Source organism: Mytilus galloprovincialis, chromosome 5, assembly GCF_965363235.1.
Source record: "Mytilus galloprovincialis chromosome 5, xbMytGall1.hap1.1, whole genome shotgun sequence".
NCBI classification, from domain to species: Eukaryota; Metazoa; Mollusca; class Bivalvia; order Mytilida; family Mytilidae; genus Mytilus; species Mytilus galloprovincialis.
This window is the reverse complement of record NC_134842.1, coordinates 88,262,303-88,289,944: the sequence shown is the minus strand read 5'-3', so window position 1 is coordinate 88,289,944 and position 27,642 is coordinate 88,262,303. Positions and strand designations below refer to the sequence as shown.

General features: G+C 31.7%; 1 protein-coding gene and 1 long non-coding RNA gene across 4 annotated transcripts; one reads left to right on the top strand and one right to left on the bottom strand.

Moving 5' to 3' along the window:
• Positions 1-761: 761 nt before the first annotated feature.
• LOC143076643 (uncharacterized) lies at positions 762-7,591 on the top strand. The gene is made up of 4 exons (XR_012978732.1): positions 762-988; positions 3,328-3,414; positions 4,545-4,655; positions 7,284-7,591. It is a non-coding gene; the product is annotated as an uncharacterized LOC143076643 (long non-coding RNA).
• Positions 7,592-10,498: 2,907 nt separating this feature from the next.
• On the bottom strand, positions 10,499-25,733 carry LOC143076642 (NIF3-like protein 1). Of its 3 annotated transcripts, none has more exons than XM_076252480.1 (7): positions 25,715-25,733; positions 23,009-23,171; positions 20,510-20,756; positions 19,902-20,052; positions 16,407-16,521; positions 14,016-14,142; positions 10,499-10,793 (listed from the first exon to the last, which is right to left on the bottom strand). In XM_076252480.1, exons 2-7 carry the CDS (start codon positions 23,159-23,161, stop codon positions 10,525-10,527), a joined length of 1,062 nt encoding a protein of 353 aa, XP_076108595.1. In that variant the 5' UTR covers positions 23,162-23,171; positions 25,715-25,733; the 3' UTR covers positions 10,499-10,524. The 3 variants fall into 3 exon arrangements, with proteins under 3 accessions (XP_076108595.1, XP_076108594.1, XP_076108593.1); XM_076252479.1 differs by lacking the exon at positions 25,715-25,733 and adding an exon at positions 24,990-25,374; XM_076252478.1 differs by lacking the exon at positions 25,715-25,733 and adding an exon at positions 24,673-24,929.
• Positions 25,734-27,642: the final 1,909 nt, after the last annotated feature.

Sequence of the window (27,642 nt, the reverse complement as noted above, 5' to 3'; positions counted from 1 at the left end):
TGTATATGTCCCTTGAGGGCCCCTGATTGGAAAATAAAAAAATATTGAATCTCATAAGGATTTCTTTTACAATCGAACGTTAAGAAAAGAAAAATTGACAAAATATAAAAAATGAAGAATTATTACAGGGTGCTCAGTATATTCTGACCCCAATTCAGACCCTTATAAATTATGGACGTTTCTTGAACAAAAACTAAAAACTGTCAAACTAAAATAGGAAAAAAGTTTGACAATTGGAAAATGTACTATAGAACAGACAATACATATACATAGTTATAAGTTGAGACAGTTCACATTAAGTACTACCATGCATTCTTATTATTCTAATATCTTTATTTTTAGCAAAGAATTTCAAAACAATCATGATGCATTGCGCCTCATCAATTGAAACAAATCTATTATGTCAAACTTGTTTTTCATAATCAAAATCAAAAACTAACAATATAATATGTTCTCTTCGAATGCTTTTTTTTAAGAGACCGTTTGACGTTAGAGCCTGACTAATATCAAAACGAGTGAACTTTTCAAAATGTTATGTTACGCACTTTTAATTTGACCTTTTAGTTCGTATCCTCTTTTCATGTGGTAACTATTGGTTGCATGTCGCTGTGACGGAAATACAACGTCTCTGATTTATTTAATTTTTGGGAGTAATCAGTCTTTCTTTTAAAATATATATTTTTGTACCAATTTGTACGTTCAAATACATGCATATGTAAATATTTTATTATACGATTGACAGTTACAAAACAATGAATAATACATTATTATATTATATTGACAAAACATGAACTCTTTTCACACTTAACACTCTATCATAGTCAATATTATCTGTCTTAGACTGGTGTAAAACAACTTTTAGTTTACACACTATAACAACAAAATTATTGTGGACGCAGGATGCAAATATTTGTTCTCATTTGCTTATTGGTTATTATTCCAACATGTATCTCACAAGGGAACAGAAAAAGAAATAGAGTTAACCAAGGTAAGATGACCAGGTGCAAGTTCAGTTTCGAATTATGTGAACCTTGAAACACTCACATAACAAATGTTTACTTCTATATTGCTGCAGAGAAATTAAGTTTTGATAGATTTAACTTTGTGATCGTATGGCTTTTTTTTCTTCATTCCGCTGAAGTTTCAAATTCGCATTCAAGTTTTTACAACTTTAGAAAAGAAAATAGAGAAAATCTTTTTGATTAGCTAATAAAAGAGGGACGAAAGATACCAAAGGGACAGTCAAACTCATAAATCTAAAACAAACTGACAACGCCATGGCTAAAAATAAAAAAGACAAACAGAAAAACAATAGTACACACGACACAACATAGAAAACTAAAGAATAAACAACACGAACCCCACCAAATAAGTGTTCCAAATGCCTCTGGCAGAGATGTTTTCATTAGATCGGCAACAAATGGAAGACATATGTAAAAGGTTTTTGATCAATCTTCATACAAGGCAAATTTTGGTCGTAATTCACTAATGACGATTTGTGTTAGATAGGAAGAGTAGTACACAGCTACTTTTGCATACTAGGTACTATTTCTGTACCGAAAATATGTAGTACTGGAAATCTACTTTTAATATTCAGTACTATTTTGTTACTTAAGAATTATTGTAATATTTAGGTACCTGTATTTTACAGTACTTGATTTGGACTTGAAATTTAAGTACTACTGTGTAACAGATTTTTGGTTGTACAGTTACATTTTCAGCATTTTGAAAGTTTGTCTATTTCAATTCTCTTAAAGTTATGATGTTCAAACATGGAATACTGTGATCATTTTTGTATTTTTTTTTGTACCGATATTTTAAGTACAAATCAAGTACTGGAAAATACAAGTACCTAAATATTACAATAATTCTAAAGTAGAGAAAATGTACTAAATATTAAAAGTAAATTTCCAATACTACAGATTTTCAGTACAGAAATAGTACAAAAATAGTACCTATGCTAAAGTAGCTGTGTATGTACAATATGCGTTCCTGTCTGGTTTAAATGACGATAATCTCAATGCAAATATGTCGATAATCTCAATGCAACCATTTAAGCCATCCGAGTAAGTCAAATGAGTGTTTAGCTCTCGTGTATCAGTCCATTTTAAAAAAGCATTTCACAGATGTCTAAATAGTTTAGGTATCCTTATTGTTTTCAAAATAGTAATGTGTGTACGAGAAAAAAGAAAATTAATCAAAAATACCGAACTCCATGGAAAATTCAAATCGGGAAGTCCTTTATCAAATGACAAATTCAAAAGCCCAAACATATCAATTAAACAAATGGAAACCCTGCATAATCCTGACTTGGCGCATGCATTTACTTTTGTGGAAAATGTCGGAATAAACTTGGTTTTATAGCTAGCTAAATCTCTCACTTGTATGACAGTCGGATAAAAATTCATTACATTGCCAACGATGTTTGAACAAACCAACAGACACGACAGGTACAAATGTCAAACACAGGAGAACAGCAGCCAACCTTGTGTTACCAAAATATTGATTCTGTTAAATATTTACAATAGTGTATAGTTGGTTTATATATGATGCACGTTTACACGCATAAAAACGTGCTTGTCCAACCTCATTCTAGCAAAAAGATATAACTTAATCTGACCATAGATAGATAGAGTGTGAACAAAACAAACAGATATAACAGGTTTAAATTAAACGTGACAACAGCACAACAACACATTGGTGGGATGCATAAGTACCGAGTCACGTCAAAACGATATTACCAAAAATGGAGTAAGCAGTAAAGGTATATGATCACCATGATAAATCTTTGAGTTGGAAAAAAGGTGCAGTACAACACGTTTACACAGAGCATAAAATACTGCTGTCTATTAAATAGATAACGAGGGAACTTGAGTACAATCTATTCAAGTAAACAATTATCGATTGTATATTTAGACGCGTTTTAGCATCCTGGATGCATACACGCATTTGAAATTAAATAGTGTTTTCTTTTTCAATAAACATTTTATATTTTTAATAAAAAGGCGGATCCAAGAAATCATTATTGGATACATAAAAATATTTGAATTCAATAAGAAGTTTTTGTATAATAAAATGCATTGTTAAAAAGGAAATTTTATTTTTATCTTCTCTTTCTCTAATCAATTAATTTCATAAACAAGGTTAAGTAGTAAGATTGTGTCAAGGATTTTCCGTCGACCCCCCCCCCCCCTTTTTTTACACTGAATCATTCCTTAAATAAATTTGAAATTATATTTCGATTGATTTTTATTTTCAGTAGAACAAAATCATTTTTTTAATTCGTTTTTGCAGTGTTGTTTATGTTGTTTAATTATTATTTTACAGACACCAGCACTGATAGAAGATGTCGGGATTGTAGGCGATTCTTTGAAGGGGATAACTTTCAGCTGTGTCTAAAGTTATTTTGCAGCAGTAAGGTTTTTAGAAGAAAATATATAAATTAATTATTTGAATGGGATCTGCATTTAGTTTTCTCGTAATTACCAGATATTTATCTCGTAATTACGAGATAAATATATTTGTTTGCGTGACCCTAATAGGCTTTCGTAGCATTTCGACACCGAATAAACAATAATTGCGAATTAACCACAAACAAAAATATGATAATAAATGTTTTTCAGTAAGTGCCGTAAAACCTACAATAATAATAACCTTTTGCTGGATAAAAAAGGAAAGTACGGTATAAGAAAATTTCACTCAAAATTAATTCTATTTAGTGATTTACTTTTTGAATACTATAGTATGCATAAAATCAACTCCAGTATATACAGGTTTCCGAATTTTAAAATGGATAAGGGAATGGAATTCGTGTACAGTATTTAAAAAAAACAACGAAACTTTAAGACTCGTTATTTGAATATTCAATAGTTATCAAAGATACCAGGCTTATAATTCGATATGCAAGACGCGCGTTTCGTCAACATTATAAGACTCATCAGTGACGCTCAGATCAAAATGATTAAAAAGCTAAACAAGTATAAAGTTGAAGACCATTGAGGACCCAAAATTTCAAAAAGTTGTGCCAAATACGACTAAGGACAATCGCGTGTATTCTGGTTCAGGACGGAAAATGTATTAAGATGTGATATAAATGGTCACATTTTGCAAAGTAACCATTTAGATTCAAATCAATTGACCAAAATCGACTGCTTAGAATGATTTGCAGTTGCTGGATACAATAATTTAATTTTGGATGGAACACAACTTCATGATAGACACAATTTTGTCATGTGACCGCGACGTCATCTACGATTTTATCATTATTTACTCCTTTTTAGAATATAATTATAAAGAAGGTCTGTAATATTTTTTCTGTCTATACAAAATAACACAAAAAATGTGGTGCACACTTTTTTATAACCATCTACGCGGGTAATTCAGTGTGCACCACATAAAATTCTTGATTTTATTTCTTCATAGACAGAACAAATATTACAGTCAATCCTGAACTGTTTTGCTATAGCCTGTATTGAATCGGACCTACCAAACGTACTATCAATCTTTAATTGCATATCTAGCTAGCTTCTTTCAAATTTTCACAGCTGACAAGACCAGAAAGAATTTGAAGAGTGGTAGAAGATGCAGTTCATGTACTAAGTTCAGGGCCCAGAAAAAACAGCAGACATGTCAGGCAGTGTTCTGTTCAGTACCTAGTACTAGTACGTAGATTTATCATATTAATGTGATGTTTTTGGCAAACTAATTTAAGGGTTTGTGGTCGGGGAGGGGGGGTGTTCAGTTGGGAACGCAATGTGAACGGAGAGAGGGAAGTGTTCAGTTTGGAACGCAATGTGATCAGAGAAAGGCAGGTGTTCAGTTGGGAACGTAATGTAGTCGGGGAGAGGGAGGTGTTCAATTGGGAACGCAATGTAGTCGGGGTGAGGGAGGTGTTCAGTTTGGAACGCAATGTTATCGGAGAGAGGGAGGTGTTCAGTTGGGAACGCACTGTGATCGGGGAGAGGGTGGTGTTCAGTTGGGATTGCAATGTGATCGGGAAAAGGGAGGTATTCAGTTGGGAACGCAATGTGATCGGGAAAAGGGAGGTATTCAGTGAGGAACGCGATGTGATCGGGATAAGAGATGTATTCAGTTGGGAACGCTATGTGATCGGGGAGAGGGAGGTGTTCTGTTGGGAACGCTATGTGATCGGGGAGAGGGTGATGTTCAGTTTGGAACGGAATGTCATCGGGGAGAGGGAGGTGTTCAGTTTGGAACGCAATGGGATCGCATGGAGAGGGAGGTGTTCAGTTGGGAACGCAATGGGATGATACATCAAATGAGATACTCTTCTCTCAATAAGATCATTGTACTAATCGCAGGAAATTTATTGTTATTTGGTTCTAGTTTTAGATTGATTGATTATTGTTTTGTCAACTTCCTTAAATTTCACTAACACAATTGAAGTCTCCCGGTATTTCAGACGGTTTTATACATCACCCGTCGTAATATTTTGATTTCAAAAATATTCAGTTGAAGTGAGAAAGAAGGTTTTTATAAAATAAAAAGTAAGAGACAAAAGTGTAAGGATTTCTTTATTTTCCAAACAGGGTTATTTATTATAATAAGTAGTAAGAATTTTTCAAGGATTTCTCGCCGATTTTTAATATCGTGTAAAATTGGTGTTCATTTGAACTAAAGTTATCAAGAGAAAAGGACAAAAAAAAAAAAACGTCCATGCGTCATAGAAAAGCTTTCATCTAATAAACTGCATTGGACATCCTTTAAGTTGATTACTAATCACTTACAGAAGTTGATCATACATTAACTTAGAATACATATATTGCCATTCATTGACTCAGCCTTGTAAAATTCTATTTCGCTTCTCTATTTGTATCAGTAGTGTATTAAAAGACAAACTTGAAATTTATATTTCACTAGAAAAACATTAATGTTTCGCTTTGCAAAATAAGATACTTTTACTTTAAACAAAAGGAATTCAACTTCATTTTCTTCTTTGAAATACAGTTCACATTTCTTTCCCTGCCTTTAGAGGCGCAAAAGGCGAAATACCCTCTAGACGAGCTCGGCGCATATTACGTTGTAAGTGAATTTGAAATATATTACATCATACGGCGGGGTTTGTGTTGCTTAGTTTTTTGTTTATTATGTTGTGTCTTGTGTACTATTATTTGTCTGTTTGTCTTTTTCTTTTAGCTGACGTTGTCAGTTTATTTTCGATCTATGAGTTTGATTATCCCTGCTTTCATACTCTATTATTCGTATTTATTCAATTAAAATTGTAATTTTATATAAAAACCGATGCGTTATGTATAACATCCCCCCTTTTTCGTATATACTTTTAATTATTGTGGAAGGGGGCGCCAGGCATTCGTAGTGTATGCATGTCTCGAACAAGTTGTTTATGGAACAATCAAATGGAATTAATACATGTTCAAACATTTGTACTCGGTTTTAGTATCTTAATACATTTTTTTGTAACTGTCACGTGTTAGTGATGCTGAAATATAGTAGAATTTTTGAAAACGCAAATTGCAGTTTTTATATGCCGCATTTATGGGCGGAATGTTTTCTGGTCTATGCGTCCGTTTGTTCGTCCGTGCGTCTGTCCAACTTCAGGGTAAAGTTTTTGGTCGAGGTGGTTTTTAATGAAGTTGAAGTACTTAGTACACACACATGTTCCTTATAATTGATCTTTCTAATTTTAATGCCAAATTAGAGTTTTTATCCCATTTTCACGGTCCACTGAACAAAGTAAATGATAGTGCGGATGGGGCATCCGTGTTCTATGGAAACATTCTTGTTTTATTACAAATTAACTTTTAGAAATTTAATGAACGAAATGAAAATCAAGAGTTGCATTACTCTGAAAACAGTATATCTCGTATATGTTCCTGCATTACTCCACTTTTCTTTTTAGAATGGTCATGTTTTCACGATGCAAGATTTATATTAAAAATGTACACGATTTAACAAATAACACACTAGCACATACTGGTAAAGAATCTGACATGGAACATGCTTAATAAATAATAATGTCCTAAATCAGGATCCGGGTTGTTGTTGGTTGATGTCTTTCATATTTGTTTATACGTAAATTGTTAAAGTTATACCATCAATGTTCTCAAATTGAATTGTTTCATATTTTTCATGTCAGGGCGTTTTATAGCCGACTATACGGTATACGATATTTTTTTCATTGTTGGAGGTCGTTCGATTTTTTATATTTGCTTATATCCTCTTCGTTCGAATTTTGGTAAAAAGTATATCCCGTTTTCTAATCAATAAAAATCATAAAGCCTTGTTTTTCATTCTTTTTTCAGCTTCTCTTGATACGACCACATTTACGAGAATAGCCACAGCCTTTACAGTGGACATGCTGTGTCAATATTGTAGGACCAGGAGAAATCGTAATTGTCTTCGAAGGTTTGCTTGTCAACGCTAAAGAGAGGATCTACGTAACGTTACATGTAATACATGTGAATAGAAACAAGTGCCTGTGTTTATAATAATTATGTGTTACCATATCGTCTACAAAATATGGAACTATAATGATAGCTTATCTGAATATGTTTTTTGTATCCCATTAATTGTGCATAAAAGTATAATTTAAATGTGTGAAGCATTATAAGCGATTCAACTGTTTATTTACATAGTTTAAAGATATTTTATTTATTTTGTTCACCATGTATATCATGTCCTAAATCAGGAGCCTGTAATTCAGTGGTTGTCGTTTATTTATGTGTTACATATTTGTTTTTCGTTCATTTTTTGTACATATATATAGGCCGTTAGTTTTCTCGTTTGAATTGTTTTACATTGTCATTTTGGGGCCTTTTATAGCTGAATATGCGGTATGGGCTTTGCTTATTGTTGAAGGCCTAAAAGGTTCTTTTAGACAATAAATTTAAATTAACAAAAATCGCACCTCCTCTATCTCAAAAAGATGTTTACAGTGTAGTTTACTTCTTGGGACAAATAATATCAAAATTATAGAAATTTTTACCAGAGACATATGCCTCTGTTTCTATGAGCTCCAACTCAAAATATTAACAATTCTGTGTTAAGGGGGTCTAAATATTTAGTTTGACAGCTTGAGACGTGCTAATTTTTTTAAATCTTTTTTTACTGGACCAAATCACTACTTACCATAAAGATTCAGTACCCAAATTGTTTTAACATGTAATTTCTTCCCCTTACTTAATATTTCATGCATTAAATATCAATAAATTGGGAAAGTGTTTTAAAAAATGCAAGTTATACACTGTTCACACTAGGGACTATATTCGTAAGACAATCAAAACCAAAGGACGATAACTGTGTCCTTGGACCAAAAGGAATAAGATGTCATAAAAGACCCGAAACATTAAATTGAGAGATATACTATATCGAAAAGAATAGTTTATAAAATACAGATATATGTTAGTTTATACAAAATAGAGTATAAAAGGCAACAGTCATCAAGAAAGGAGAAACATTTAAAATGTACAGAAAGAAGCCCCCTCCCCTCTACCTCATCCAGACCCTCATACAAACAGATCGTTTTACTTTAAAAAAAAAAAAAAAGAAAAAAAAGAAATAACACTAATAACATGTTGCATGTGAGAAACTTTTCTAGATTGACAAACTAAAAAAAAAGACCAAACCAAAAAACTTGAAAACCAAGAATGTAAGACTAATGCACCAAGTTCAAAAGTATTTGTTTAAACTGAGACTACTATTTTTTTTGTTATAGTAGTCTCGGGTTTTAAACAGCAGTTGGAATAACTGTACCAAAAAGTGCAGAAAAATCCTTTTGGATATTGATGCTTTGCAAAAATGTAATCAAGGGATTCTCAATTATTGTTATTTGTAGCAATATTTGAAGATGGTAGATCGTAGATAGTCTTCTGTACTCGTTTTATATAGACCTGAAGCAATTTAGAGTTGGGCTTATTTTTAAAAAAATAACCTGTTTGTTATCAACACGAGTGCAACCCCTAAATTGTCTTGTCTGCTTTACTTATGATTGAATTTATATTAAAAGTCTATAATATGAAGGTTTTACTACAAGTATTACTCACATAAACCCAACATTATTATTGATCCATGGAAATGAGGTCAAGGTCACAGTCTTCAAGATGAACTGTTAAATCTACAGGCCCAGAGCTCAGTTTTTGAAAAATTTTAGTTAGATTCTGTTGGCCTGTAAATATGATTTTTACAGGCCGGATAACAATTTTACATGCCTGGGCTGCCACTAAGCGTGAAGACTGAGGTCAGATGAACTATACCAGACAGACATGTACAACCTGAAATCATTCCATTCACTCAAATATAGTGGTTATATTGCTTTAAGTAAATGAGAAAGAAAAAAAAATCACAAGTCTTAACCCTGAACAATGAGGTCAAGGTAATATGAAACCTGCAAGATTGCCATATACACCTTCAATTCATTCCATACTAAAGGTGACCTGATGCACATATATAGTAACTGGTGAACTGACATAATCACAGAAACTTATTGTTGACCAATGAACCATAAAAATAAGATTAATGGCAATTTGAAACCAATGCCAGGCAGGCATGTACAACTTACAATCATTACCAGTGGCGGATCTAGAAATTTTCATAAGTGGGGGCCCACTGACTGCTTAAGAGGGGACCCACTTTAGTCATGCTTCAGTGATTCTCTATATAAGCAACCCATTTTTTTCCAAAAAGGGGGGGGCCTGGCCCCCACCCCTAAATCCGCCTCTGATTACATACACCAAATGTAATTTATCTATTGTTTATAGCGCTGAGGAAAAAGATCAAACGAAAAAAACCTAACATTCTTTAATGAACCTTGAACTATAGGTGATTAGGTCAAAAGTATGTCACATAAACTAGAGGCTCTTATTTATTGATTGATTGGTGTTTAAAACAATTTTCAGCACTATTGTGGTAAATCATGGCAGTTAGCTTTGATGTGTGGAGGAACCTGGGGTGCCTTAAGAAAACCACTGATAGGATTCTGACCATTTTTATCCCTTTCAGATTGTTTCTATTTTAAAATACATGTAGGGGTTTTCAAAATAATAAACAAAAAACTTGCATTTTACCCCTATCTACTATTTTAAAACCATGTCCACCATCTTGGTTGAAAAGGAAGGTTGTCCAACAACTTTTTTTCAACCTAATGGCGATGTTTGATAACAGTAGTTTTAGAGCAGAAAATTTTTGCAAAAGTAAATACCGGCATATTCAGTTTTCTAGAATCATGCCCACTGTATGTATAATTTCAAAGGTTTAAGTGGTTTCTGAATTGACTTTTTTTTTTTAAATTTCAAAGAATGAATATATTATTTGATTCAATTTTTTGGGTCCAAATGCTTTTATGGGATTTATCTTCAACAGGAATGCTAAGAACACAAAACTTTGGAAACCAAGAATGTATGAGCTTAAAAACTATAAAAGGAATAAAAACAAACAGGGACATACACATAGAAGCCATATTCATCTACAAAGGGAAAAAAAGGGAACTAAAAAGGTCATACTTGATCTAATATACAAAGCATACATTAAGTAATAATTTATTGTAAATCAAACAATTTCTAATGGATCTTTGTCAACAGCAGATACAAATATGTCTACTCCAGGAAGCTGGGGTTCTAGACTCATTTTCAAATGTTTTAAAAATCCTCGTTCAGAGTTGCTATGGTCACATAATATCACATTTGACCCACTGTATACAGCATGGAGTACGTCGTGATGGGACATTTCACCTGTCAAATATAATGATGCACGTACATCCTTTAACAAACTTCCACCTGACCCAGCACAAACTGCCACAGTCTCTAAAGTGTTTGAATCTGCAATCAAAAATAAATTGGAAATCAGTTCTTTATTTTGCACGGATAAAATGTGATTGTGATTGAAACAAATTTATATTATACATGTATATAATGTTATTTTCATTTGAAAAACTTTCCAAATGGAAAATACAAAAAGGTACAACCAAACTTCAAAGTGTTTTGTCAAAATTTCTATATTTAGATATCATTGGCACAATTTACAGTTACTGTTATCGTCATCAATGATTATTAAAAATGGGGATCATTAAAACTAAGTTTATATTCCATTAGTAATACAGACAAGCATTCTGAGAGTATTGCATGGCAATACATAGTCACCTACTGGGGAACAATTACATTATACTGGAACAAAATGCTAACTTGTTCTATAACTTGTCATGGTGTAAACAAAAAGTAAATATCAAGTCATTTTATTTAAGCATGACTAAAAACAGTGTGAATAACTGATTATATGAGTGAATTTTTCAAGTCCAAGGACCATAACATGCAGAAAATTATCAGACCAAAACAAAAATTTGAACTTGATCTGGAACTTGTCATAATAAAACTATATACCAATTATCAATCAATATCACTTAATACTATTTTTTTTATATATATAGCATTCAGAAAATTAGTTAATACAAAATAACAAACACACAAACTGGCACAAATGTTTCAAACTATTTACTAAAGAATTTCTTTAAAAAAATGAGTTATCTCTCTTTGTATAGAAAATTCGTAAGGGTTCCACGGAACCCAGTGTCTCGCCTACTTTTGCTGTTAATCGCAGACTCAACAAAAACGAGGAAAAACATCAATCAAAATTTCCCTCTCGATACTGTCTTTTAATTGAAAGAAGCTTCCAAGTTTGGTAAAAAAATCCAGGATAGTTTATGAATCTAATAAATGTTTTATAAACTTTAACTGCAGACTGTATGTAATGTTAACTGGAAGATAAACTAAGTCCATTTATAAGTAAAATACGGAAAAACTGATTTTTTTTGTTACAAAATTTACTTCTGAATAATATCTTATGATCAGAAACAAGCTCTTGTCTAAGTTTGGTAGAAATCCAGGATAGTTTAAGAACATTATACAAATTTTAAAAACTTAAACCACAGAGTGAATGTTTTGTTTCTGGCAAAAAAACTAAGTCCATTTATAACTTCAATATAAGTAAAATACGGAAAAGTGGAAATTTATTTTTAAAAAATTTTCTTCTTGATACTATCTTATGATCATAAACAAGCTTCTGTCCAAGTTTGGTACAAATCAAGGATAGTTTATGAAAGTTATTAAAATTTTAAAAACTTTAACCACAGAGTGAATGTAATGTTTCCTCGCAGAAAAACTAAGTCCATTTATAAGTAAAATATGGAAAAGTGGAAATTTATTTTTACAAAATTTTCTTCTTGATACTATCTTATGATCATAAATAAGCTTTTGTCCAAGTTTGGTACAAATCAAGGATAGTTTATGAAAGTTATTAAAATTTTAAAAACTTTAACCACAGAGTGAATGTAATGTTTCCTCGCAGAAAAACTAAGTCCATTTATAAGTAAAATACGGAAAAAATGGAATTTTATTTTTACAAAATTTACTTCTGGATACTTTCTTATGATCATAAACAAGCTTCTGTCCAAGTTTGGTAGAAATTCAGTATAGTTTAAGAAAGTTATTAAAATTTCAAAAACTTTAACCACAGAGTGAATATTTGTGGACGCTGCTGACGACGACGATGCTGACGACAACGGAATGTAGGATCGCTTAGTCTCGCTTTTTCGACTAAAGTCGAAGGCTCGACAAAAAATGGTTTAACATAGTACTCTAACATTAGATATAGATTTTTTTTATGGACCATAATTCAAACTTGATCTATAACTTGTCATGATAAAACCATATAACAAATATCAAATCAATATCTTTAAGAACAAAGAAAAAAAGTGTGGAAAGCTGATTTGTCTGACTGACGGATGGACAGACAGACAGACGGACGGATTGCAAACCTTAAGTCCCCTTCAACTTCGTCGGTAGGGGACATATTAGCTATATTGGCAAAAACAATTTTACAAAATTTGTTATCGAGATATGTTTTCAAACAAAATCATAGTAACTTTCAACTTAAAGATGGGCTTATACCAGTTTTTAAGTTTGAAATTTGATTCTGAAAAAATCTTACATGAAAGTAATAAGGCCAGGATTTTTTAATTTGTTGGTTTACGGATCCGCCTACCCGATTTTGCCGATTTCCAGAATAAAAATAAAATTGACTTTTCGTGCTTTTTTATTCCCGCCGACCCTAACAAATGCATTATCCCTGAAAAATAATTAAAATATCCTTTTTTTATGAAATGAAATGCATTAATCACTATAAAAATTGAAAACACTTTCTGTTGTGAAAAAATAAAACTTCCAGTTTACATTTCTAAAAATAGACAAATCAATTATAACTGACCTTGAAATGTCGTTTGCGCAAATAATTTTGCGGAACGAAACCTGTGTTGAAAACCAATTACACAATAAGTTCGTTTCCCGTATTTGTCATCAGTCCGTAAGATGCATCATCTCATATAAATAGACTTGTCCAAATGTGGACAGGTGGAAGACATCAAGTTAAAGTACTGAATATTAACAAATCATTTGGAATTTTCTTGTTTCATAGATAAAAAAAAAATATTGTCATTTGGATAAAAAACGGGAATGCATGACAACAGATTAACCCGACATTCTCGTTTTTCAAGTGGACGAGTCTAATACGTTTTTAACACGTGTTCGTACAACTTCTTTACATTTTTTTCTTTATCAGTTTTCTTGCTTGAAGATAATTATTCAACAAGTTTTCTGAAATTGATTCAGGGCTATTAGCTAATCTGTTTTTGTTAATTGTGTAATGACGATTTAATTTCGTCTTTGTCCGTGCACCCCCCTTTTTCCGGGAAATTATTAGACAATGTCATGGGATGTTTATGACAGCTGATCAATAATATTTCATCGAACTAAAATTTAAGGAATTATGACAAAATAGCATAATAAACATAATCCTAGCAAGGTGAAAAATATATTTATTTTGCATATTTTTCTGCCTAAAAAGATATTTTTTTAATTTGTTTTTCCCGACCAACCAACCCTACTTTTTCATGGGGAAAATCTGTAAACCAACAAATTAAAAAACCGTGGCCTAAAGTGTATAGACCAATGTTTTATTGATGAAGTTTGTATTATTCAGCTATATCATACCTGGAGATTTAGCTATCCTTATAGAATCTAGTTGTAGATGTGACTTGACTTTCTGTATTGCTTCCTCTACTGTTAATTTGTTCTTTAGTTTCCCTATTCTTCCCATACCATATCCAGCCTTAGGTACCTATGATAATTTACAATCAAAAGAACAATGTAAATTGTTTCCAATATCACTACACAAGAACTACAGTATTATATAGAGAATATCATATGGCTTTTTCAATATCGCATCCGTATCAACCCGAGACACCAATATAATCCCAAGAGCTCTGCTCGAGGGATTATATTGGTTGAGGGTTGATAAGGTGTGTGATATTGAAAAAGCCATATCATATACACTTTATTATATATATATACCTCAAGTAGATGTTTTTTTATGTGACATGACGTTATACAGATAAGGAGGTTTGAAATGACGTCATACAGATTATAGGTTTGACATGACGTCATACAGATTAGGGATTTTAAAACCTTTGCAACAGTGACCGCAATCGACAAATTAAAGGTGTGATAAAGCTTTTGTAACCGTGCTGATATCGATATCATAACGGGTGGCTGATACAGCAAGCTTGCCAATGGTTGTATTACACATACAATTTATCTGTATTTACTACTTAGTATATAATAAAAGATATTTATTATGTTGAGTCAATAAGCCTTTTGATTCTTTATTTCTGATAAATTGGATCAACCTTTTATAATATTGCTTAAGAAGCTTTGTTCACTACAGCCGTAGTTGCCATACTATCAAAATAACTCCCCTCATGTTCAGTGATTCACTTTCAAGCCCAGCGGTTGCTTCTGATATGAGGTTATAATTCTTATATGATTTGCATATTAGGGAATACGTTGATATGATTGGTCTAGAAGACTTCTGGTAGTTGATCTTGATGTTGGTTATTTTTTTTAAATAGACGAGTTTGACCGAACTTCTTTTCGTAACCAATGTAAGTAAGATGGCAACGATAATAACACTGACGTAAACAAAATTTTTTTTCACTGCACATTAATTGGTAAATAAAATAGTACACAAAAACATTCGTTTGAATGATAATAAGAATTTTTGCAGTTTACTTTTTATATTGAGTACAATGTTTGCGTTAACCAACAAACATATGCATGCGCCAGGTCTATTCGATGACATAAATATACAATATATTATAGAGGTAATGAGTGTGGAAAAATATATTCCATACCTCCAAATTAAAAAAATTATAAGGATTAAATGCCTTTTTAAAGGAATGTATTGGTGTATAAACTGGACCAAGTCACTCACAAACATATCGTAAAAGTCCGAATTTATTTGTTTGTGAGGGAATTGGTCGAGTTTATACACCAATAAATTCCTTTAAAAATGCGTTAAATCCTATAATATAGGCCATTATTAGGTTTATTGCATGAATATTGGGGAATATTGTCATGAGTAGAATTTTATATTGCACGAGCTTGCGAGTGCAATATCTGTTCTACGAGGACAACATTCCCCAATATTCATGCAATAACCCTTTTATTGTATAGAAATATAATATTTGAAAGTAAAAATTGGTTTAAACTAACATTTTGTCGTTGATGACGTCATGAATTTTGAAGATTTATTGCACTAGTGCAATATTAGAATCTATTGCACGCTAACTTTTGGTTACTTTCTGTGGGTAATATTATATTGCTATACAATAATAACTCAAATTTATTTATCTGTCAAATAGTTTGGATTTTTTTTTGTCCTTAATGGTTAGATCTTCAATTTTGTGCTTTTGTTAGTTTTATAACTTTTTTTTGATGCCAGCATTACTGATGGGTCTTTTGTATTTAAAAAACATGTCTGGCATACAAATTCATAATCCTGGAGTCTTCAATAAGTTTTTTTTTATGATTAACTACTACATAAGGGTAGGAATCATATGCCCTTTACCGTCAGGCTTCAATCAGTCATTTTCAGCTCCTGTTAGCGTCAAATAAGTTAAACTTTTACTGTGATTCCTCAAAATATCCTAATTGTGATTCGAAAGATTCTCAAATAATTAATGTTATCGTCAAAATCAGTTGATTTTTTTTATCATCTAAAAGTAACAATGAGTAAGTGTACATTTTATCATTATGTACCAAAAGTTACCTTAACTTCATTTGGCAAGAATTTTTATCATTATTTTTCATAAAGGTACCCCCATTAGCAATGATTAGGACCCTCCTACATATCAAATATAATGGAGATAATTCTATGAATCATCCACAACCACAATTAGAGTAAATTTTCAACACCAAGAGTAATCAAAAACTAATCTTCCTTGTGTTTGCAGAACTTTGCAATTTCACCCTGAAAAATTTCAAGCAATTCAAAGGTTTGATATGAACTGACCTTTGACATCTATTTAACCTCTATGAACTGACCTTTGACATCTGTTTAACCTCAATGAACTGTGCTGTATACTTGTTCATTACATTAACCACTTTACTAACATTGTTCTGTGAACAACCAACTGTTATCATTAGGTCATCTGTTTCACTGTAAAATTAACATAAAATTTCTGTAAAATCTGGTTTTCTGTGAAAGAATATATGAGGCATTGATTCAATATAATTTGCAACATTCATAATAAAAATTTGGGTTGATAAAACAAATTGCACTTTGGTCAGAAATTTTAATTAACTGCAATAGGCGGAGAGCAACACATACAGTCATTTCATAATAGTAGGTAACTAAAATGGTGGTATGTGAACATTATCAATAAACATAATAGTACAACCACATTAATTTACATGTACAAAATTGATATTGTCAGATGAAAATACATTATTCAACAGTTGGGAGCAAAAGTACACAACCATTCAAAGTCTGTATAAAAGTCATTTTCCGTCTTAGTATGGGCACCAATAATAGAACGGTTTGTCTTAACAGATATCAAGTAAAAAGAAACTCATTTATTTTATCACTTGAATGATATTATGATGATCTTTTATTTTCAATTTCAATTACATGGGTCAAAAAAGTGGTCCAACAACAAATACTTCTTCCATGATTAAAAAGTGTTTAATAGGACATGCTATACAGTACACTAGAATACAAAATAGAAAACAAGTACATTCAAGCATCCACTCTAGATGAACTTTCAGAAGTTTTTTTGCAGCAATGGATTATTGATTTGAAGGTCTCTCAAATTTTCTGACAGATCTGGTAAAAGTATAGAAGATATAATGATTGCCAATGAGACAATTCTTAAATAAAGGAAATAAAAAGTTTGGGTGGAATGGGAGATAACTCAGGTGGGATGGGAGATAACTCAAGATTTATAGCTCATAGACACACTTTGAATGAATAATAAACTATTTTTCTTAAAAATTCTTGTTTTTTAATTCCACTTAACAATATAACTAATGCATAATGTAGAACAATCTAGGGATACGCCTCTGACAGGTCCCTGTGGCCAAAATATTTTACTTTTTTAAATTCAGTTGTTGAAAATTTTACTGCTGGTTCCATCCAACCTATTACTTTTCATTTATGCATAACACCTGTCTTCAATAAAAAAAAAACTTCCATAGAAATGGGAGGTAACTTAAAATGAGGAATGTCAGATAATTCTTGCTGGGTCAGTGTAACACTTATCAATTCAAAGTTTTAAAAAGTTTTGAAATTTTGGATTTTTGGAATTTTGATCAAAGTTTTAAAATATCAAAATTTCAAATTGTGTAAAAGTATTGAAATTTTGAAATTTTAACAAAATTATTAAAATACTAAAATTCTAAATATTGTTTTTAAATTTGATAGTTTAGGGTTTTGATCAAACTTCTAAAATATTTAACCTTACGTGTAATTTTGATTATTTCACTTTTTGAAAGTTTGATTTTTTAAACTTTTGATTAAAATATCAAAAAAATAAAAGGGGCGAAAAGAGGGGTACCTGTAAACACTGATGTAAACACGGCTCTGATAACAATCATTCTTAGTTATAAATAAATAGCACAAAATATAATAAATCATGTTTAATTACAAAATAGATAATGGAAAGAAGAACCTTTTTTTTTTATATATATATAAAACGTATAAGACATCACATGGGATAACAGTATTCTGAAATTTTAAGGTTGTGCATCTATCAAAAAACTTGTGTTAAACCTATTTAAACCGGAATTAAATAAGTTGATTTAAATCTCTTATATAAGGTTAGCGTTTGAGATAAATAATTCAGAGCTATTTGGTGTTCCCAGTGCCAAACATTTAGAAGTAACAATGAAAACTGACCAACTCGCAGTATTTAAAAACAGTGGTTGATCTAGGACCCATAATGGAGCTACATGTACGTATATGATAACCAGTCCAAACGTTGTCTATAAGGGGGCAACCATTTAACTTTAAAAGTGGGGTGTTGTTGTTTTGTCGAAGCGCTAACAATTTTATTAAGTATATCGCTGATATAAACTTTAATTTGAAAAGAATTTTCAATTTTCAAAATGCCGACACCTACAAATAGATAGATGGGCGCTTAATGTAGTACAGCGGCAACTATTACATACATATGAATGCTGAAAATAATGTTAATGGTATACGTTTATATATGATATGAATGGTTTCAACTTTTACAAAACCAGAGCTATAAGTTTGATATAAACGTTTAATTTATTTGGCCTTTTTAATTTTATTTGACTTTATTTGCATCGAGCGTCACTGATAAGTCTTTTGTAGACGAAACGCGGCGTGTCTGGTGCAAAAACCGGCAAAATTTATATCCCGGTATCCATCTATGATGAGTTTATGTAGATACCTTGTAACAATATCTTGGCTCCAATCTACTAATATTTGGTCTAATTTCAGCGTAAATAAGATATATATATATATAATATATATATATCAAAAACCTATCACATTGTAGACTAGAACAACCTTAATTGGGACACCATGCATTCAGTATTCCTACCGTACCAAAAAAATATTAACTAAAATCATTGATACAAGGCAATATAATTATGATCGTCATACAACCGATAAAAATGAAAACATAACCTTAAAAGTTACAACCGACGCGCTTTTCTGGATCGACCTTCTTAGGGAACGCTCACAACTGAATATTAAGGGCCAACAACTTACAAAGAACAGATTAAATGATATAGTCTTTAGCCAACATGATTGCAGAAAGTAAGAAGTCGTAGAGCAAAACAGAAAAATTTGAAATCAAAAGAGATAATACACCGTGTATTGAGCCTTTCTATTGCTTAGAGTTCGGTAGAAAATATATATACATGCTCAACCTAAACATACTATTTGACCTACTGCGAGTTGTTCAGTTTTTCTGTTACTCCTGTTTCTCTTAAAATATGGGTGCTAGAAAAACCAGCAAGTAAAATGGCCAATATCAGATCCGTACGTCTTGTTTTGAAATGAATTCTCTTCTTTTGAGAAATATTTATTTTGTAATCCAATTTTTCACCGCTTACAACTGTCTGTCTGTGGTTTTATTTCATACATTAACTTTTAAGTATCAGTATGTTTTCAATCATATTGTTTCGTTTCGTTCCGCTTTTATTTCGTTTCGCTTTTTACAGGTACCCCTCTTTTTGCCCTTTTTCTATTTTTGATATTTTAATCAAAAATTTAAAAAATCAAACTTTCATAAAGTGAAATAATCAACATTGCACGTAAGGTTAATTATTTTAGAAGTTTGATCAAAATCCTTAACTATCAAATTTAAAAACAATATTTAGAATTTTAGTATTTTAATAATTTGGTTAAAATTTCAAAATTTCAAAACTTTTACACAATTTGAAATTTTGATATTTTAAAACTTTGATCAAAATTCCAAAAATCCAAAATTTCAAAACTTTTTAAAACTTTGAATTGATAAGTGTTACACGGACCTTGCTGCAACTGGATGGTACAACACAACTTACGCAGAAAGGCGAGGTAACCTAATATGAGGAATGCCAGATAACTCTTCCTGTAACTGGTCAAACTGTGTTCTTGGTACACAACAACTTATACTATTTGACATGTTACTGTGAAGTTCCATTGCATTTTGTATAGGTCTGACATCAACAACATCTGAAATACACATAAATACAATAGATTTGTATTTTCTAAATGAAGACCTAGAACTATCAACTAGACTTTGTGTGCACATAAAATTAAACAGGTTTAACCAACAAATATTTTTATATTATAGACACAAATTAGACTATCTGGACCATGTGTTATTAGTTCTACTTTGACTTTGTTTGTAAGACTGTCTTTGAAAATGTCAAACAGGAATATTTATTAATTTTTATTCATGTATTTAGCCTCTGATGAGTAACTCTTCCTCAATAGAAAGTTATCTAACCTTGAAAAGTGATCAAATTAAATAATCTCTTATGCAACAGTGGATTCAACTCAACTAAAATTAATCTTCTTGTGGGTCATACAAAATGTACAAAAATAAAAACTTCCTATCTAGAAAAACTTAGGAATAATAACTAAACAAATTTAAATTGACATCAATCATTTACATATCATACATTACCAAATGCTTTTATCAACCAATCATTTACTCCATCTTGTACACAATCATAGCTTGTATGAGGGGAGAAAACTCCTATCCTATTCTCCAAACATGTTGTCACAACTCTCTCCTTCCATGATTTCTGAGTGACACATTTCATTCCAGTAAATATTGGTGGATGATATGAAATGATTAGATTGGTTCCCTTGGCAACAGCTTCCTCCATTACAGGAGGGGTTAAATCATTAGTCAGCATGATTTTCTTAACCTGGTAAATATAACAAATTAAACTGAAATAGTGACATTAAACATGTTAAAGAAAGAATTTTTTTAAGGAAATCATGAGTACTTTAGAAGTAATCTTATTTTAGTTGGATAGATTCTCTATTCAATGTATTTTGTGGATATCTTTAATCAACATTGACTTCCCAAAGACAGCCATATTTTCACTTATTCATGTAAAATTAGGTTAACAGATGCATTTATATTCATTTGCATACATGTACAGCACTATCTCTATCTGACATGTTTTGTGATTGTTGTGGTGTCTTTGCTTGTATGTTTATTTAACTTAACAATCATGTAATGACTGTATATTGGTCTTTTAAAAAAACAATGGTTATTCTTTGTTTTCTATCAGTTGTTATAGCATTAGGAATCAAAATGATGAAAAAAATCCTAATAGATCTGATATTTTTTTTTATCTTGAAGGCACTTTATTTGTGGTATTAGATTACTCAAATTTATTTACACCATATACTTTTAATAAAGGGCTGCGCTTTAGCGCATGATACGCCCGTTGTTTGAAAGACGACGGGCATATAAAAATGGCAAAAAAGACTACAATGACAATGAGGAGCAGCAAGAAGATAACAGGGAAAGTGAAGATGGTGAAAGTGACTCTACTGAAAGTTATGATCTAAATGAGGAAGTAGGTGATGAAAGTAAGGATTTCATTGACGACGGGCGTATAAAAATGGCAAAAAAAGACTACAATGACAATGAGGAGCAGCAAGAAGATAACACGGAAAGTGAAGATGGTGAAAGTGACTCTACTGAAAGTTATGATCTAAATGAGGAAGTAGGTGATGAAAGTAAGGATTTCATTGATGATGAAGATAAAGATTTCATTGATGATGAGGAGGCCTCTTCTGAGAATGAAAATGAGGATTTTTCTGATGATGAGGACAGTGATTACAGTGAAGAAGACACTGATGATTAAACCTAGTTCAGCTTTTCAATATTTAGCATAAAAAACAAATATCATTAACATTGGCATATAACATAGAAGTCTTCAATGCAATATAAGGAAAGTGATATATGATTATGGGTTTTAGTAATTCTATGGCTGATTTCCAAATTTTATAGTAGTTTGAAAGAAGGTAATTTTCTTGGGGTATATTGCTCATAGTCTATAAAAAAAGCTGCAATGCTAAGGTATCATTTGTGATTTCAATTGCAACCAATTTTAACAAGAGTAAAACATCCTATATGCAAAAACAGTATTTGATTTTTATCCATAGCTTAGATAGTAAAAATGTTATCATAAAATGATATATGCCTCAGGGAACAGTTAGTATCTCAGGGACTGCTAATGTGCTTTCATCCTTGCAACCATTCAATAATAGTACAAACGTATGACATTCATGGAACCTATTTTTTACAAGAAATTTAATGTTTTAAATTGAACTAAAGTTTTACAAATTTTATGTTTTCATCAGATTTTATTAAGTATTATTTGTTACATCAATAGATATAAACAATTCACCAAAGTTTCATGGACATTGGTGAAAGCCTTTTTGAGTTATTGTCCGAAGTGTTAAAAATCCCCCTTTTTTTATGAATAAAGCCCCATAAATCCAAAACTTAAAATCTGAAATTTATAAAAATTGAAAGGGAGCTTACATCAATAGATATAAACAATTCAACAAAGTTTCATGGACATTGGTGAAAGCCTTTTTGAGTTATTGTCCGAAGTGTTAAAAACCCCCCTTTTTTTATGAATAAAGCCCCATTAATCCAAAACTTAAAATCTGAAATTTATAAAAATTGAAAGGGAGCTTACATCAATAGATATAAACAATTCACCAAAGTTTCATGGACATTGGTGAAAGCCTTTTTGAGTTATTGTCCGAAGTGTTGAAAATCCCCCCTTTTTTATGAATAAAGCCCCATAAATCCAAAACTTAAAATCTGAAATTAAAAAAAAAAACGAAAGGGAGCTTACGTCAATAGATATAAACAATTCACTTAAGTTTCATGGAAATTGGTGAAAGTGTTTTTGAGTTATTGTCCGAAGTGTGGACGACGGACGGACAGACGGACGGGCGGACAACGGTATACCATAATACGTCCCGTCTAAAAGACGGGCGTATAAAAAGTGATCTTCACAATTTGCTATTTTCTAAATTTATGTTTGTACAAGGGCTAGGCTATTGTACAAAATCAATCTTATTAAAATATGTTCAATCTCTCATCTTTGTAAGATTTATTTGTAAATAAATATATATTAAGGTGTACTTGTAGTGGTGATGATGGCTCTATTAATAGTCCAACATTGTCCCATTTCTCTGCCAGTGAAGTTGGGGCAAACTGATTCAACTTTTTTACAACTTCTTTCAACTCCATTACTTTCACTGATCTAAGTGTCGAAAATAATCTTGTAGATAGCATTTAATTTCACCTGAAAAAGAACATCATAAAATTATTTTTGATAATAACTGTGAATAAACAAAGACTGGGAAAATTGAATAAATCAGTGAAGTGTTGGTCTATAAAATAATAATAAATCCAACTTAGTAGTTAAACTGCTATAGCGTTACCCTCCCATGCAAGGATTTGGGTCAACACAACATGCACAAGGAATGACATACATGAAACATGGTCAAAAACATACAAAAAAGACAACCAACCCCAGGCAAACAACATTTTTACACATGCCATGAAATAAATCAAATTACATAAAATTTAAACGTCACTTATCAACTTCTAATTCTTTTCTAACATTCTATTCATTTTTTGACTTACACACTGAAATTAAGCTTTGTTAAAAAAAAAATCCTTAAAACATGTTAAACATGTTAAAGGTGATTGGAGATGAGTATTGATGTTAACTTGCAAGCGATTGTGTTTAAACAGTGGTGATATGATTATGAATACATACTTGGAATCATACATACAATTAACTATTACAAAATGTGACTTGAATGGAAAGTTCTCTCATTGTCACTCTTACCACATCTTCCTATCCATGTATCTATATGGGAAGACTGTAAAGTCAGTAAAAAGAGAAAAAAAGATGGTTTTTGATATCTAAATCTTTATCATTTGTTTATTGGAATTTAGATGTGTTAATTTTCTATAGTCATCATGATGATAGTGGTGAAATTCAAAGTCGGTTTCTTTTTTTTTATCATGTTTTGTGAAGATGATAAAAGAATGATAAGTTGGACATGCAGGAAGGTCCAGACAAGAAATGTCTTCATTCAACAAAATATAAAAAAAATAGGGAGATTGGAGTTTTTTATCAGTAGATCTGTCTGAAGTCGTTCTGGCATGTCTGGCCCCAAAGTAAATAAAATGATAAAAAAACCGAATAATTTCTAAGTGCTACACGAAATCTCTTTCTAAATTATTAACATCTATTTTATTAGCAATCTATTGTGAAACTGCTTATTCTAGAGGTGGCGTGGATAGGATGTGGATACTTAAAATTCCAAAGATCTTTTAGAGTACAAACAATCTAAGACTCTTTCATCTGTTCATCTTGCAATAGTATTAAAACATTTGACTTTTCTACACTTTACATAAGTATTCCCCATTCCAAATAAAGGACAAATTAAAAGAGTTGATATTGCTTTGTTTCATAAAAAAGAATGGCCAACATAGATCTATACAAGTATCTTGTCTTATGGAGGGATAAATCCTACTTTGTAAAGGATCACTCTGATTCAAACAAAAATTTCTCTGAAACTGACATTATCAAGATGCTTGATTTCTTGATTAACAACATATTTGCTACCTTTGGAGGACTTGTTTTTCAACAGACTGTCTGCATTCCAATGGGAACCAATTGCATCCCTCTTCTTGCCGACATGTTTCTATATTATTATGAGGCATACTTTATATAGGAACTTCTTATAAAGAAAGATGACTGAGAAGTTAGCAATATCCTTTAGCTTTACCTTTCTGCTATATAGATGATGTTCTCTCACTAAATGATTCAAAATTTGTTGACTATGTTGAAGGCATCTATCCCATTGAACTAGACATTAAAGGATACAACAGATACAGTTAAGTCGGCCCCATGTCTTGACATACATCTAGAAATTGACAATGAGGGTCAGTTGAAACAAAACTATGCAACAAAAGAGTTGATTTCAGCTTCCCAATTGTGAACTTTCCATTTCTTAAAAGCAACATTCCAGCAGTGCCTGCATACAGAGGATATATCTCCCAATTGATACGATATTTCCAAGCTTGTATTTCCTATCATGAATACCTTGTTAGAGTGTTGCTGCTCACAGGGAAGCTATTAAACCAAGAGTTCCAAACAGTGAAGTTGAAATCATCCCTTTGTAAATTTTACAGACACCATTACAAGTTGGTTGACTGTTATGGAATAACTGTTTCACAGATGATATCAAATATGTTCCTTGCATTGTAAAGTTCTGCAATCCCCTTCCCTTTTCATGAATGTGACCTACTGAAATAGACTATTTACCTTGAGCAAATTATAACATGAGCAACACGAGGGGTGCCACATGTGGAGCATGATCTGCCTACCCTTCCTGAGCACCTGAGATCAACCCCAGTTTTTTTGGTGGGGTTCCTGTTGCTTAGTCTTTAGTTTTCAGTGTTGTGTCATGTGTTCTATTATTTGTCTGTTTTTTTCATTTTTAGCCATGGCGTTGTCAGTTTATTTTAGATCTATAAGTTTGACTGTCCCTCTGGTATCTTTCACCCGTCTTTTATATCAACATTCAATGGATGATTAGGTGACATATTTGATAAATATATAAGACAATATACATGTACATCATTTGTACATTATTCATTATTTTATAATGCCTATGATTTAACTTTTCATTGTCAAAACTATTGCATAAGTATTTTTGGTAAATAGTGTGAATAGTAAGACGAAAAATGCCCCTTAAAAGCAGTCTGAAAAGTCAATGATGCTATTAGACATTAATTGGGGATTATATTCTGCCACCACATACATACCGGAAATTATAAAAGGGTTATAATTCATGCAGATTCGGAAACGGATAGCAAAACTCGGTTTTCATCCGTTTTAAAACTTTCATAAATACCCTTTTAATGAAAAAAAATAAATTAAAGTATTTTTTTTCGTGTTGATTTTTAAATGTCCTTCTTGTTATTTATGACTTTACTGGACGTTTCACCAAAAAGATTGTGTTTTGTCGTATTCGAGAGTCCATGTACGGTTCGGAGTTTAATAGCAGCGGTATTTAATGACAGCCTGATAACATTTTTATGATATCCCGTTAGTAAAGCAGCTTGAGTTAATGCTGCTGAACTCCATGTGACAAATGCATACCAAATATAATGTGAAGTACCACCTCTTTTTAAATTTATTGCGTAAAAAGTACATATATATCTGGTAAGGAACTAACAATATTATCATAGTCTTTTAATATTTTTAAATTGTTTCACGAATTGCTCTGTATATCCGCTTTAATATTTTTATACTTTCGTCCAAAAATGGGCACAGACCATTGTGTGAGTGTTCCCACCATTGTCACCTCACAGGACATTTAACGTTGCAAGTTTGGCACCAGAACAGGCATCAATAGAACAACCAACATCAAATACAGTTGCAAGCAGTTCAACAAACAATGCAACTCCAGCGTCACCAAGTTACACGCCATGTCGAAATGGCTTACCTCGAGTGCAAAGGCGTATTCTGTCGCCATTGTCACCTAACAGGACATATAACGTTGTTAGTTTGGCACCAGAACAGTCATTTTTGCGGCCACAAACATATCATACATCAAGAATAATCAGCCCTTCACTGCCCGATGAACCTCAGACGCCTTTAAATAGAACAACCAGTGTGCATCCTCTATCGCCCTTACCACTTGATGCGTCATTTGACTTTACCCATCACCAAGATGAAAACGATGACCAGGAGATTGTTGAAAAGTAAGATGTATATATACTAAACAAATGTTGTACTTAAATGATCTTTTTGATTTTCATAAAATATGTCATAACATAAAAGAAACATATTGATAATTTGAAAAGTGTTAACACAAATAAATATTGCATTTCATAGCTTCAAAACTAGTCCTTACTTTCACAGAATGCTTATTATGTTTTTGTTTATTTTTACAGTTCCATACAAGAGCCGGAGTTGCCTGACACAATTTTACCAGATGGTCCACCAATATTTACTCTAAGATTGGTATCTGAGGAACAGGTTCTCAGACATCAGTGATGCCGTTTTAAGGATTTGGAAGGCCGGCTCCACCAGTTCTGGGAAGAGTATGATAGTGGTGAAAAAACTGTGACACAATTGTTAAGGGATTGCAGTAAAGTGCACGGCCCCTCAGATGACTGATCACTGCTGCCAATACAAAGAATGCAGGAAATGGCATTGTTTTTGTTGTTAACTTTTCATTTAGTGTCTGTATGGTATTTATAGGAATTGTGTGTTGTTTTTTGTGAAGGGTTCATTAGTTGATGTATGATTTATTTATTGAATTATTTAATGTGTTTTCCTATTGAGAAGAGAGAGAGAGAGGGGGAGAGGAAGAGAGAGAGAGAAAGAGAGAGAAATATCGTGTACATAATCTGTGTATATGTAATTACTTAATTGAAAATACTTCATTGATAATAAAACGTTCTGGTCAGTTAATTATGCTGCTTTTTATCAAGGCGTTTTATCAATCAGAAAGTCAAAGAACAAAAAAAGTCACAGGACAAAAAGTCACAAATATATAAGAGAAAGATCTTGCAATGGTTTCTTCTTATAACATTTACATGTATATTCATTTGAACAGTTTAGGTATATTAGCCTTGAGAAATGAACATTTATATATATAAGATTTTAGGCATAAACAACTTTTTTTTTATTATTATTGATATTTATTAAGTAAAATTTAATTAAAAATTTGCTTTATTTATAA

Coding starts and splice junctions, on each gene's coding strand:
- LOC143076642 (XM_076252480.1), bottom strand. CDS start 23,161: ATGCTATCTACAAGATTATTTTCGACACTTAGATCAGTGAAAGTAATG. Junction 20,053..20,509: donor TTGGTTGATAAAAGCATTTG/GTAATGTATGAT, acceptor TGTGTATTTCAG/ATGTTGTTGATGTCAGACCT. Junction 10,794..14,015: donor AAGGATAGCTAAATCTCCAG/GTATGATATAGC, acceptor TTTTGATTGCAG/ATTCAAACACTTTAGAGACT.